Source organism: Lissotriton helveticus, chromosome 3_1, assembly GCF_964261635.1.
Source record: "Lissotriton helveticus chromosome 3_1, aLisHel1.1, whole genome shotgun sequence".
NCBI classification, from domain to species: Eukaryota; Metazoa; Chordata; class Amphibia; order Caudata; family Salamandridae; genus Lissotriton; species Lissotriton helveticus.
The window spans coordinates 1,757,209,755-1,757,224,145 of record NC_136061.1 but is presented as its reverse complement, the minus strand read 5'-3'; the positions used below and the strand labels follow the sequence as shown (position 1 = coordinate 1,757,224,145).

The following is a 14,391-nucleotide window of genomic DNA, read 5'->3' as shown; positions in this document are numbered from 1 at the left end:
TTCTCCCCTCTCAGGTCAGAAGGAATCTCCGGCATCACTTCACCCACTCTCTGGTCCACAAAAGGTTCTACGACGTGCTCACCTGGATGGCCACACAAGTCAGCAACAGCTATTCGTTGGCTCCTTTCATTCTTCTCTCCCTGGAGCCCTCCCTCAGGTTTTACAGGTGAGATACAGGAATGGAAGGGATGGCAGGATGCTGGGTGATTAGAAAGGACAATATACAAGAGAAAGAGAATGGGGAAATAAGTAAAAAGAGGAAAGGCGAGGGAGGAAAACCAGAATGAACAGAAGCAAAAGGAAACGTAATAAAATAAAACAAAAAGGAAGAGAATAAAGAGACAAGGGGGGTAAGTAGCGAGAGGAAGTTTATGCGAATTAAGGGATATTCCATAACATATCTTTGGTGGAGCTCTAAATCATCTAAAGCATCATGCTCATGACCTACCTTCTAGACACTCCTCTCACTAGCCAGTACTCTAACCTAGCCTACATGAGCATTATCCAGGAGTTCGAGGTCCCCATTATTCTGGGATTCCTCTCTCATGATGCCAGGTAGGGGCTTTGTAGTGCTCTTCTTGGGTGCTTGAAGGGGTAGATGGTTTAGTTCTCTTGCGGTGATGATATGTTGCGGGATGCATCTCTCAGGGGTGCTAGGATGTTACCTTGCTCTACTCACTGAGGATGCCTAGAGTTGTGCTTTGTTCTGCACCCTGGGGCTGAAAGAAATGGTACTTGGTCTTTGACTGGGCGGTGCCTGGTTCAGCTCCTTGGTGGTGCTAAGTCTAGGCTTCTTGCTGCTCCCTGAAAGTTTTAGCAAGGTTACTAGGTTCAGCTTGCTGAGGGTGCAAGGAGAGGGACTTGGTACTTCTACATGGTGGCAAAGGAAGGCGTTTGATTGTCTCTGAGGGAGTCGAGAAGAGTGTTTGGTTCGGATCTCTAAGGATGGCCAAAGGTTAGCTGTAAAGTGAATTCTGTAACATTCACTGGCTGATTTTCATAGCGATCCGTTGAATGATTGTCTCTTCCTGAGCGGCATTTAATAGAATTAAGCACTTTGTTTATTTCTTGAAAGCAGCTGACAAAATAATTACTTGTATTACAGCAATGACGCATTTTAAAAGGGTATTTTATTCAAATTTCACAAAACAGCAGTCATACAACCATAACATACCACAGTATGCAATGACAGCCCATACCTACAATACCATACCATACCATACAACGACAGGCCCCACTATACCACTATATATTGCTTTTTTCACCCTGAGTTGGCAGGGTATGCCTAGACATGTGTCCCTTACTGACTTTGCCACTGGATTCAAGCTAACCTGACTGATGAAGGGTAATACCCTGAAACCGGTCCCAGAATGCTCGTTTCTGGTCCATGGAAGACTTGGCTTGGCAGTTTGGGCTGGGACAGGGTCAAGACTGATTTGCATATGGCTTGGTCTGAACTGGGGAGGCAAAGTGAGATCAAGAGAAGTGAGCTAAAGAACGATGATGGATTCAACCCAGATCTGTGACTGGGGGTGAGTGTCTGAAAAGTTTCAGTGCTCCATCCATTGTCTCCTTGTGTTTGCTTTGTTCGCCCATTATACCATACTATACCATGACAGGTCATAACATATATTGACAGGCCATACTATAGCATACCATACTATACAATGACAGGCCATACCACACTTACCATACAACACCATACCACATAATGACGGGCCATACCATACAATACCACACCATATCATATCATACACTATACAGTGACAGGTCAAACAATACCGTACCTTAACATACCATACCATAAAATGACAGGCCATACCATATTATACAATGGCTGGCCATGCCATACCAGACCATACTATCCGATATCATGACATACCATATCTATACATACTATACAATAACAGGACATACCACACCAAATCATGTAATACAATGACATTGCCATACCATACCACATAATACAATGATGTGCCATACCATGCCATACTGTACCAGACAATGACAGACCATACCATATTATACAGTGACAGCCCGTACCATACCATACCATACATACCATACCACACAATGACAGGCCATACCATATATGGCATACATACTATACAATGTATGCAATGACAGGTCACACCAAACCATGCCGTACTATACAATGACGGCCACACCTTACCATAATTTACAATAATAGGCCATATAATACCATACCATAGCATACTATGCTATACTATACAGTGACAGGTCATACTATATCATACAATGGCATACCATACCATGCTGGCCATACCATACAATGACAGGTCATACCATACCACACAATGACAAGCCACACCATACTATACAATGACAGGCCATACCATACAATATCATACTGTACAATGAATGACCATACAATACCGTACCATGCTATACAATGACAGACCAGACCATATCATAGCATAAAATACAATGACATGCTATACTATACAATGCCCGCCTGACCACACCACATTATAACATAATATACAATGACTGGTAATTCAATAGTCATACCATACCGTTTTATAAAATGACAGGCTATATCGTACCATACCATACCATGACAGGCAATACCATACTATACCATGCCATACAATGATAGGCCACACCATGCAATACTATACGACAGGCCATACCCTACCCTACTATGATAGGCCATACCATACCATACAATGACAGCCCATACCATACCATACTATACAATGATATGCCATGCCATACCATACCATACAGTGACAGGCCATATCAAACTATACCATACCATCCTATAGTGTACGACGACAGGCCATGCCGTATCATTTCATCCCAAACAATACAATGGCCTACCATACACACAATACCATACCATAAAATGAGAAGCCATACCATACTATACGATGAGAGACCATACCATACTATGATATACAATGACAGGCCATGCTATACTATACAATGGCAGGCAATACGGTGCAATACTATACAATGACAGGCCATATGATGCAATACTATACAATGGCAGGCTATACGATGCAATACTATAACATGACAGGCCATACGATGCAGTACTATACAATGACAGGCCACAGCATACCATACTATACTATACAATGAGAGCCTGACCATATTATATCATATCATACTATACAATGGCAGGCCATACCATACTTATTGTATGATGAGAGACCAGACCACACCATACCATACTATATAATGACATGTCATACCATACTATATAATGAAAGGCCATATAATACCATACCATACAATACAATGACTAGCCATTCCATGCCATAAGAGACAATGACAGGCCATACCACACCATACCATACTACACATACCATCCTCATAATAGCAGGCCATACCGTATAATACCATACCATACAATGCCATACCATACCATACCACACAATGACAGGTTGTACCATACCATATAATAACAGACCATACAATACCATACTATGCAATGACAGGCCATACTGTATCACACTATGCAATGACAGGCCATACCATACTATGATAGGCCATAACATACCATATCATAATATCCCATACCATACCATACAATGACAAGCCCTAACATTCCATACAATACAACGACATGCCATGCCAAACCGTATGATACTAGCATCCTATACTATACACTGACAGGAACACCATATCATACCATACCATACCATACAATGATATACCATACCATGCCATATCTCACCATGGCATACCATACCATGCCATGCTATACAGTGACAGACACTACCATACCATACTATACAATGACAGGCCATCCTGTTTCATACTATACTATACAATGACAGCCCAGCCATACTATATCATACCATACTATACAATGACAGGCCTTACCATAGTCATACCATACTCTATTAAAAAATGACAAACCAGATCATACCATACTATATAAGGATGACATACCATACATTAAACAGTCATACCACACATGCCATACCATACCGTATTGTATCCTACTACACTACAATGATAGGCCATACCATGAAATACTATACCATACCATACAATGACAGACCATACCATACTATACAGTGACAGGTCATACCATGCCATACCTTACTATACATTGACTGACCATATCATACCATACCATAACATGCCCTACCATACCACACCATAACATACTATACAATGATAATCCATACTATACCATACCATACTCTACAAGGACAGGCCCATACCATATGATACTATACAATGACAAGCCATACCATACCATAACACACCATACCATACAACGACAGGCCATACCATACAATACAATGAAAAGCCATACCATACTATGCCATACCACACACACTATAGAATTACCATACCATAACATACTGTTACATACCATACAATGACAGATCATACCATTACATACTATCAAGTGACAGGCTATAACCATAACTAACCATACTATATAATAACCGGACATACTATACCAGACTACAGAATGACAGACTTCAAAACCGCAGTACACTGACTAGTGGTAATCCGAATGGATTATGGGAGCGCCACCCTGACTGGTTTAACAAAATCACGAACAGCTCCTCTTAAGTCAACCCTTAATGTCACTCATCAACCATATCACTCTTCTCAAGACTCTTTTCTGGCTCCGTTTCAAATCCAGGATCCAGCTAAAACTTGTGTGTCTCACATGCAAACCCTTACATTGCGATACTTCATAATACCGCAAACAAAAGCGCACAATATCAGGAGGTAGTCGCTTCCTTAGGACTGCGAGTCTCTACGTCTTGAAACCCTGAGATACAGAAAGTTAAAGTTTTACTCTCGTCCTCGAGACTTTGAAGTACTCTTCTACCTGAGATTCATACGAAACCCTCCACCATAGCCTTCAAGAAAGAAGTTTAAAGACTACTACTAAACAGAATCCTCCCGTAAGGCCCGGGATCAACAATGGTCCTAGGTCCACTTGACTCCCTTCTACTATAAAACAGGAGTGTGACTCGAGAGGGGGGAGTGGGCATCGAGGTAGGTATCGGAAATACAGGGAGCGGATTCCACCATAGTCACGGACCCACAAGTAGTAGCGGATGAATTCTCTGAATATTATAGCGGGCTGTACACTTTGGTGGCAGGATACACAGAGGCAGAAAACAGCGCAATGATTCGGGATATACAGATGCCTACGCTATCGAATGAAAATCGGGAGTACTTGGATTCCTCTATCACGGACGATGAGGTGGAGCAGGCCATCAGAGGGGTGCACCCCGGGAAGGCTACGGGCCCAAACGGAATCCCTATAGAATTGTATAAACTGAGTGCTCATAGACTCGCTCCGTTTATCCGGTCCATGTTCATAGAGAGTAGAGAGGAGTCAGCTCCCGTATGACCAGCGAGTGGCGAACATAGTGTCATCCACAAGGCGGGTAAACCTAGGATGCTCTGTTCCTCATATAGGCCAATCTCGCTACTTAATGCTGAGCCTAAAATCCTGGAAAAGTTGCTCGCGACAAGATTGGTCAAAGTAATCATCACTTTGATACACCCGAATCAACCCAGCTTCATGCCGTGCCGGAACACGGCCCTCAATCTGCGCAGACTTCACGGGATACTGTGCAAGACCCTAACAATCCAGGAGCCGGCGGTGTCCTTAGACGCCACCATGGCGTTCGACAGGGTCGAGTGGTCCTACCCATTCGCTGTGTTGGGAAAGATGGGCTTTGGACCGGAGTTTGTGAGCTGGATACATTTACTGTATGCAAATCCCCTAGCCAGAGTGGTTGTAAATAATCGCAAATCTGCTGACGTTCCCCTTGGTAGGGTCACGAGACAGGGATGTCCCTTGTCTCCGCTTCTCTTTGCTCTGGCCTTAGAGCCCTTGGCGGCGTGGGTTCGGTGGGACCGATCGATACGAGGCCTACAGTGGACGCTGGACTGGGAGGACAAAATTTCATTATACGCCGATGATATCCTGCTTTACCTCACCAGTCCTAGGGGATCCCTGATCTGCTTTCTGGATATACTTGCTATATTAGGAAGATACTCCGGCTTCGCTATTAACTGGGCAAAATCAGTGCTTTTCGTCCTCAGGTGTGATCTGCCAGAAAGTCTGCATACATGCCCAATACAAATTGAGCCAGTAGGGTTCAGGTACATCGGTATCTATGTCACACTCGACCCAAAGTTAAGGTACGCTAATAATTTGGGCCCCCCTTTGACTCATTTTAAGAGAGACGTGGAGCGTTGGAAGGCTCTACCGCTCTCCCTCTTGGGCAGAGCCGTGCTATTTAAGATGATGGCCCTTCCCCGATTCTTATATGCACTCCAGAACACAATGGACCTGGTACCGGCATTCTATTTTAAGGAAGTAGAGGCCCTCCAGAGGAAGCTTTTCTGGGACGGTAGACCCCAAATAGCATTTCCTAAACTCACTCTCCCCTGGTATGACGGGGGGATAGGACTGCCGGATCTCCGGAAATATTATTGGGCTTCTCAGCTTGCGGCAGTGAATCATGTCATATACGGGCCCCCTGGGGATCCGGGCTATGCTATGAACCGCTGGCAGGTCACTAGGGCACTATATGCCAGACCTCGGCGGTTTTCCCTAGCTGGACCAACAGCACACGTTGTGCAAGTGTGGCACGCGGCCAATAGATATCTCAAGTGGGAGGGGAAGCTTACGCTTGCCACCCGCTTATGGAGTTCGGAGAGGCTGGGAAGTTTGTGGAAGTCCAAGGGGTTCGATAAATGGGACCTTATAGGGATCACACAGATTAAAGACGTGCGGGGGGCGCGCACAATACACACATTCAACTCTCTCCAGCAGCAATACGACCTTCATGAGAGTGAGCATTACCGTTATCTCCAGGTTAGGCATGCTCTACTTACACATATCCCCAGAGACACGACGCTTCCCCTCTTGAAGATTGATTGTTGGATGGACACCTAAAAAGCTCATAAATAATATGGAGGACCCGTTTGTAATTATCAGAACGCCTTGGAGCGCAGGTGGGTTGGAACTGGACGAAGAGGAGTGGCGAGAGGCGGTCTCCTCTCCTAGGGTGGTAGCGATACAGATGAGGCTCAGATTAGTGAAACTGAAGATTTTACATAGATCGTATGTTACGGGGCCTCGTCTGGTCAGGATGGGACGAGTGGAGAGTGGGGAGTGTCGGAGGGGGTGCGGAGGGCTCGGCACCTTTATGCATATTTTGTGGCACTGTGCGGAGGTGCATGACTACTGGGTGAAGATCCATGATGTGTTGCGAGATGTTCTGGGGGTGGAGATATGACCGGAGGCCCGCAGGTGCATGCTAAACGTTTGGAAACCCACAGATCTGAGTACATATGGGAAACAATGTGTTACGCTGGCGTGTCTGATTGCAAAACAAAACATAGCTCAGCTGTGTGGAGCCACTCAGCCCCCCCGGGTTGCGAAATGGGCGGAAGACTTGGACTGGTGCGTGTTCAGGGAGAGGTTGGTCTATACAGCCAGGGGGTGTCCTGAGAAGTGGGGGAAAGTATGGGAGGCCTTGAATCGATACCGAGGAGATATCTGCATGCCCCTGGCTAGTCTGGAAGATGTGGAGGTACATAAATCCCCATGATCCCTTACTTATATTTTGTATTTATTATTCTGCAAGTTTGAGAAGGTAACATTGACAAGTGTGAAAACTGTTAAAGTCACCTGATGTTTTCTTTGGTTTCTTTCTGTTAATAAAAAGATTAATTAAAAAAAACAAAAAAAAAACAGGAGTGTGAGCCTCGCAAACAAATCTTGTGTAATACTATTGGCCAACAAACTTTGCGAAATACTATATTTGTATCTATACCTTGTTGAGGCATTTTATTAGTTCTTGTAATGGGATGGGTTCTCCTTTGAACAGCGCTCTGATACCCTTGGTTCATGTTCATGCTTTATAAAACTCTTCAAATAAATAAATAAATACCATTCAATGACATACCATACAATACAATGAGAGGCTACACCGTACCATATTATACAGTGGCAAGCCATACCATACCATACCATACTATACAATCAATCAAACAGGATTTATAGAGTGTGCTAATTGCCCATTTGGGTATCCACGTGCTGGGTCCAGACTGTCCTATAAGATGACGAGCCATATCATACCATACTATACAATGACAGGACATATCTTACCCTAGTTTACAATGACTTGCCATACTTTACTTTACTATGCTATACAATGATAGACCAAACCATACCATAATATATGATGACAGGCTATTCCATATCATACCATGATATACAATGACAGACCATTCATACTATATCATGCCAATGACAGGCCAATCCATAGTCATGGCGAAACTGGCAAGTCTATCGCTATGTCAGTTGGTGCTACAGTCACCATGTAACAGTGTCTAAAAAATAAAAAGAGAGCGAGAGACACATGTGTGAGAAAAAAGAGAGAGAGTAGTGATGTCTAAGACTCAATTGGAAAACTGGTCAAACCAGATCCAGTACACATTATTTGTGGATAACCATCAAACATGCCAGGTGATCAGTCCTATCATTTTGCCGTCCACACTGTGACCTGGCGGGTCCTTCGATCATCTAGACCTCATGCCACACAGTCGTAGTAAGTACTGGATGCGGTCTACAGTGAAATGAGCCTCCAATTGTTGGTCTGATTATGATGGTTAGTGAAGAGTGGTAAAAATACAGTGCAACATACAATAAAGTGGTGAGTCTAAAATAGGGTGATAAGTCTAAACAAACACTTTAATGGGAACTAGGCACATCCCCTAATTAAAAAATAGGAACAGCGCAAACGACAGTATGGAACAAATGACTGTCGCAATTCGGGCCAACATGTTTCTGCCTACCGGGCAACTAGTCCCTTGGCTTTCATCAGGGCCACTGCTCTAAAGAAAGTTGCTACTGTTATGTGTACGTGAAATCAATAATACATCTATCAAATGGGTGAAAAAAGATATAAGTAGGAACGATACAACCTGTACCTACAGTTATATACACATCCTCCTTGTCAGTGGACGCTCAACGTGATCCAACATGACCGGGGACTTGACCTCACCTCACCTGGACCGTGCTCAGGTATACGAGGCACCGCACTCTCCGTCGATGCCACCAAACTCGCCTGAGGCTTGGGGGAGTTTGGTGGCAGTCCAGGTTCAGCTGTGGGCAAAAGTGTGCATTGAGGGATTGAGGGTGGCGATAATGTCATCATAATCATGGTCAACAGCCCTAGTATGTGGAAGGTTCTCAAAGACTTTATGGAGGTCCTACCCTGCGAAGTATAACAGGAGTGATCTCTTCACCGTCACATCTGCTTCTCTCAGGGCACATAAGTAATTATTGCGATGGCTCGCTCAGGTCTTCCAGCATGGAGCAGCAGTAGCTAGTTCCCTAGCCTCGCTAAACAGGCGTAATGCAGTCATGGATGTGTGTGCTACAGCTCAGCTGGTAAAGCAGCTATGAGTCTCAATGGTTCTCTCTTTGACACAGTTAGTATTGCTGGTTCACATCATGACCATCCAATTTGACAACCAGGAGATGTAGCAGGGACACCTAATCCCTCACTGGGGTGTCCTAGGTAGGTAGCTTATGGACCTTGTGTCCCATTTTAATTGTGTCAAGAAGCAGACACACAGGGGCACCCTTCCAGTTTGAAGGGAAAAATTGCACCTTCCTGGTGTCCCCTTTCTATGGACTGTAGCGCCGCTGCGGGCTCATGGGCCAGTGCAGGAGGAGCGCAGTGGGAAGGTGAGGGTGATGTGCTTCTGGACTCGTACAGGCTCCATGAGGTGGACAGGCCGGGACTGATAGAGCTGCCGGCAACCTCTACTTCAGGGGTCTCGCAGGCAGAGCCGGTTCGCACCAGCAATCATGTGCGGCCCAGAGCATGCGAGCAGATTGCTGCATTCGGAGGTGAGGCAGAAGGTGATCATAGAAAGTATTGTCCTGCAATAAGTGCCCATCCTTTATCACCACTGTAAAGTAGTAGGCCAGCGCACTGTATTGTACGCAAGAAAGATCACAGACGCATCAGTCTGTATCCGGAGAGTTGCCTTTACCAGTCCTGCTACCTTTTATTTATCTCCTTGTCCGAGTGCAGTTATTGGCTTGCAGGCATAGGTGAGGGCCAGTTCACATAGGGGTCAAGTTGTTCAACACATTGTTTCAATGTGATCCATCTAAAGCTGCAGTGAGGTTAGCCTGGGACCTTCCCTGGAGTTTGCAGAGTATGTCTCTCAGTGATCCCGATCTTGTTTGCCTGTAAGCAGCACTATGGCGTGTCTGAAGCTACGCTGTAGTTTTCCTATACGTTGCCCCAGCTTTTGTCTGATTTTCCCCGAAGTCAATCTAGGAATTGTCTGGGGCTCCTTTATGGTTTGACTGACTGTTCTGAGTTTAGCATGAAGCATCTCTGGCTTAATTCGAAGTAAGTCTGGTCCTTGCTGAATCCACTCCTGAATTTGACAGGGAGCTGTTCTGTCCTGCCTGAATTGACTCTATTTTCTTTTATCTGGTCTGGTGTTTGTCGCCATCCACTCTAGAGTTTGCCCCACATCTATGTAGAGTTTGATGCTGCTTTATCTGTTTAATGCTCCTCTGAGGTTTTCCTATATCAGCCCTTATATTTTGTGTTGTGTTGCTTTAAGCTACTCTGGGTCTGTCTGTATTTATCCCATCTCAGGTTTGTGACGTTACTCTGTCCATGGCTTGCCTGGAACTGCATTGGATTTTTGTGTGCACCCTATCTGTAATTTTGTTCAAGTCTGGCATTTGCCAGTAGCTTCACTGGGGTTTGCCTGAAACAGCTCTGGCATTTGACTGGAAGCAGTTCCCTGATATTTGAGCCAAGGTTCCCATCTGGAAGCTTGTGACACTGATGTTTCTATGTTTTTTCCATGCAGGTCCTGGTGGTACATCTTCCACATTCTTGCTCTACTACTGATCCTGCTCCTTCCCCAGAAAAGAGTCTCCTTTCCAAATGGAAACAGCAAGGCTGGTTCTGTATCCCAGGGAAACAATGGAACTCTGCATCAGAATGGAGCTAAGGCGGCTGACAACAACAATGATCCCCAGGCAACGACGGTGCACTGACAACACAGGCCGCGTGCCTCTAAAGCGAGCACTGCTGCCTGTGCATCCACAGAAAACTTATGACACAGAAGCAGGGTGGCCAGAGTAACACTCAATGTACATGCACATAGAGGATTTTGTTTTGTTTTCTGCCATGTGCGAACATTCTAAGATGCACATGCCAAACACACTCCATGAGTACAAGAGAGGACGCACCCAGACCTCATCAGTCCAAAAGTGTGCCAATGCCCAGTAGGATCCGCTCCCCCTCGCAGGAAAAAGCATGATATGGAGTCTACGGATCCCAAAAATCAAATCACCTTATGGACTCCGCACACTATTGCCCTCTTGGCAAACCTACCTAATGGTCAGAACAGCTAGTCGGAGGCTGAAGGAAGGGCTGGAGCGATAATCCCAGACTTGCCACAGTGATATGGCGCTCACAATGTTTTAACATGTATGCCTTAGATACAATACTCCACAGAGAAATCAGATTTCCCAAGACAGAAATTTATTAAGGCATTGAATGCTTCGAACTCTGTTGCAGACCTGTTTGCCCCTTATAGGTCTATTGAGAAACTGGTTGTCAGTGGCAATCACCTGATTTTATAATCCATGTCCCCTCTTCTTTTTCTGCCAATGAAATCAACAATTACATATGCTCACAGCTTCCGCGTGGAGTTTTCTTGCCATCACTGCTTTTGCACTGCGGTTTGCAGCCATTGTCAGAAGAGCCATGCTATAAATATTTTTTAGATAAAAAATTATATAAATAGTATCATCTGTATGATTGTGTCGGGTCAGAGAGCAACCGTGACAATAAATGTAAAAGATCAGTGGAACCAAGGCTTAAATGTTCATTTTGCATAACAGTTACCCGTTGCTTCTCTAGAATTATATTTTAGGTCACAGATAAAACTGATGGGGCTACAACAAAATACTAGTGGTGATTTCTACCCACCAGCTCTGCATTGCTGTTTTTCACCCGTTTGATTCTCCCACCTGCACCCTTGTGTCACTTCCTTCCCACCTGCACCCCCTGTTTTGCTCCTGGACCCACCCAGTGCCCCTTGTATTGCTTCTGCCCCTCGCCCTTGCGTTGTTTCCACCCCCTCCCTGTGCTCTTGTGTTGCTATCCACACATGTTGCGTCACCACTGTAGTTTTCCCCCCACCCGCTTAAAAAAACCAAAAAAACTTTTGTACTTTTTTTTAGTGACCAGTCCAACTTGGATCTTTAACTAAAAGGAAATAAAAGAGTGGCGGGTCATTTGTAGGCACATGCAATGTGCATTCATCTACAAAAGTTTTTTTAATTTTAATTCTTTAGTTGTGTTGCATAGCTTCTGGAATGTTGTGCCTCATGCCTAAAACCATTTCCAAATCTAATAGGTCCCAATGTTGAGACCTATTAACTTTGCCAATGCATGTTTTTAAATGGCGAAGTTCATGTTCAACCTGGGTCAATTATCGTCCTTGCAGAAAGCTGTGAGCATAACCATGTTTAACAGGATTTACACTTTTTAAAATATTGTTTTTCCACTGGTAAACCAGTTGAAATGATTTACTGTTTTTCAAAACGACGGACAAAATATGTTTTCGTTTGGCTAATGATTTGGATGAATGTTCAGTTTTGTCACACTTAAAGGCACGTGGATCGTGTGATAATGTATTGTATTTGCATTTCAGCATTAAATTATTTTTGATTCAGTTGTTTTAAAATGTTTATGCTTTTTTAATACAAGGTGTGTCTCTGCAAATGCAAAATATTTTCGTAACTTTTCTAAAAAAGTTGACTTTAAGGAATCTTCACTAAATGGCGATCTGTCCTCCTCTTTTCCTAGCCTAGAGGATTAAGGGAAGTCAGACATTTTCCCAACATGCTTGTGCTTCTGTAAGGCCAATAAGGCTCTGAAAGAGTCAGTCACATGACTGGCTTAGCCTGCCCTTCGGAAGCATGTAATGTGACAGATTGTACATAGGCCCTACCTACCTTTCAGTGCAATGGTATGACAGCAGTCCATGCTTTTCATCTGTGGCCGAGCCTACCTCTAACTGGGACCTCCACTTATGGGTTCAAAGACTGGAGAAAGAGCCTACCGATAAAGGCTTGCGTGCTTTTAAGGCTTTTGGTTGGGTGTGACGTGCTTTCTCCTGTTCTCGAAAGGGAATCGGGGACCGACTGTGATCAGTAAAACTTTTCTATCTGATTTTTTTATTAGAAACATCTTTTATTGCTTGCGCTGTAACAAAATGCACAATACAGTCCAAAGCATCACCATTATACTCCAAGTCAATACCTAGAACTTTACTTTACATCATATTAAACGTAATCGATTATTGCATCAGTTCTTCAACTTGATAGTGGCACTGTATACTACCCATGATTCCCACTCTTCTCTCTATGTGAATCCAACCTACTTACAAAACAAATTCTGACCCCACCTAATTCCCACCCCCCCTCCCCCTGCCACTGGTGTGTGTTGCATGAGGTACAGAATACAAGCTATAACTCAAGGCCCAACTGCAACCCAAGCGATCCCATGACTGCTGTGTACATGACCTCCTCTATCAGCCACACTCCCCATTCACTCTTTCTCTGTCTGCTGAGTAATAAGCGATTGTACCAGCATCTCCCACGCTGTCGCCGTTTCCGGTGCTTTCTCATTGTTCGAACGTCGTGCTTGCTGGAATCTAATAGCGCTTTCACTACTGGCCCATTTGTTGAGCTGCACCTTCCATCTCTTACTGTTGGGGCCCTCCTTCGATTTCCAGCGCAATGTTATTTCTCTTTTGGCTAATAATAACATCAAATCCACAAATTTAATGTCACCTTCGTCTTTAACGTGTGGTGAAACCAATGCAGCAAGCATGTGGCTATATCAAACTCTAACTGTCGATCAGTGATTGCATTCAACAGGTCCCCCACTTCCTCTCTAATAACCCCCTAACTTTGGACATTCCCACAACATGTGCTCCAGCTCCACCCCTCCCCCTGCACATCTAGGACACGCTGCATCTTGCCCCTGAAAATATTTCCAAGCCCTGCGGAGGATATGTCCCCATGTAGTTTCCGGTATTGGCTTCCCGATGCCTGCCTCCCATTTTTGTTGTAACATGTCTAGTGGTTTTAGTCCCTCATTCAGCATCCTGGAGTAAAGGCATGTAACCGCCCTGAAGGTCCCTGCCGCCATCGCTACATACTGACATACCATCGCTGTTTTGGGCTCCACAGATCCCTCCCTCCAGTGTTCCCTAATTGCAGCAACCAGAGCCGCGTGTATCAAAAATCCACCTCCACTTAGCTCATATCTCTCTTGTAGCGCCTGATAGGGCAGTAACTTG

At 44.5% G+C, this 14,391-nt stretch overlaps 1 protein-coding gene across 1 annotated transcript in view; it reads left to right on the top strand.

Annotated features, from left to right (window-relative positions):
• LOC144823769 (membrane-bound glycerophospholipid O-acyltransferase 2-like) overlaps positions 1–12,756 on the top strand; it is a 212,235-nt gene extending 199,479 nt beyond the window's left edge. The window contains exons 12-13 of the mRNA XM_078682581.1: positions 15–166; positions 10,879–12,756. Of these exons, the coding sequence (XP_078538707.1) occupies positions 15–166; positions 10,879–11,068 (342 nt within the window). The 3' untranslated portion in view covers positions 11,069–12,756. The remainder of the gene's footprint in view (positions 1–14; positions 167–10,878) is intronic.
• Positions 12,757–14,391: the final 1,635 nt, after the last annotated feature.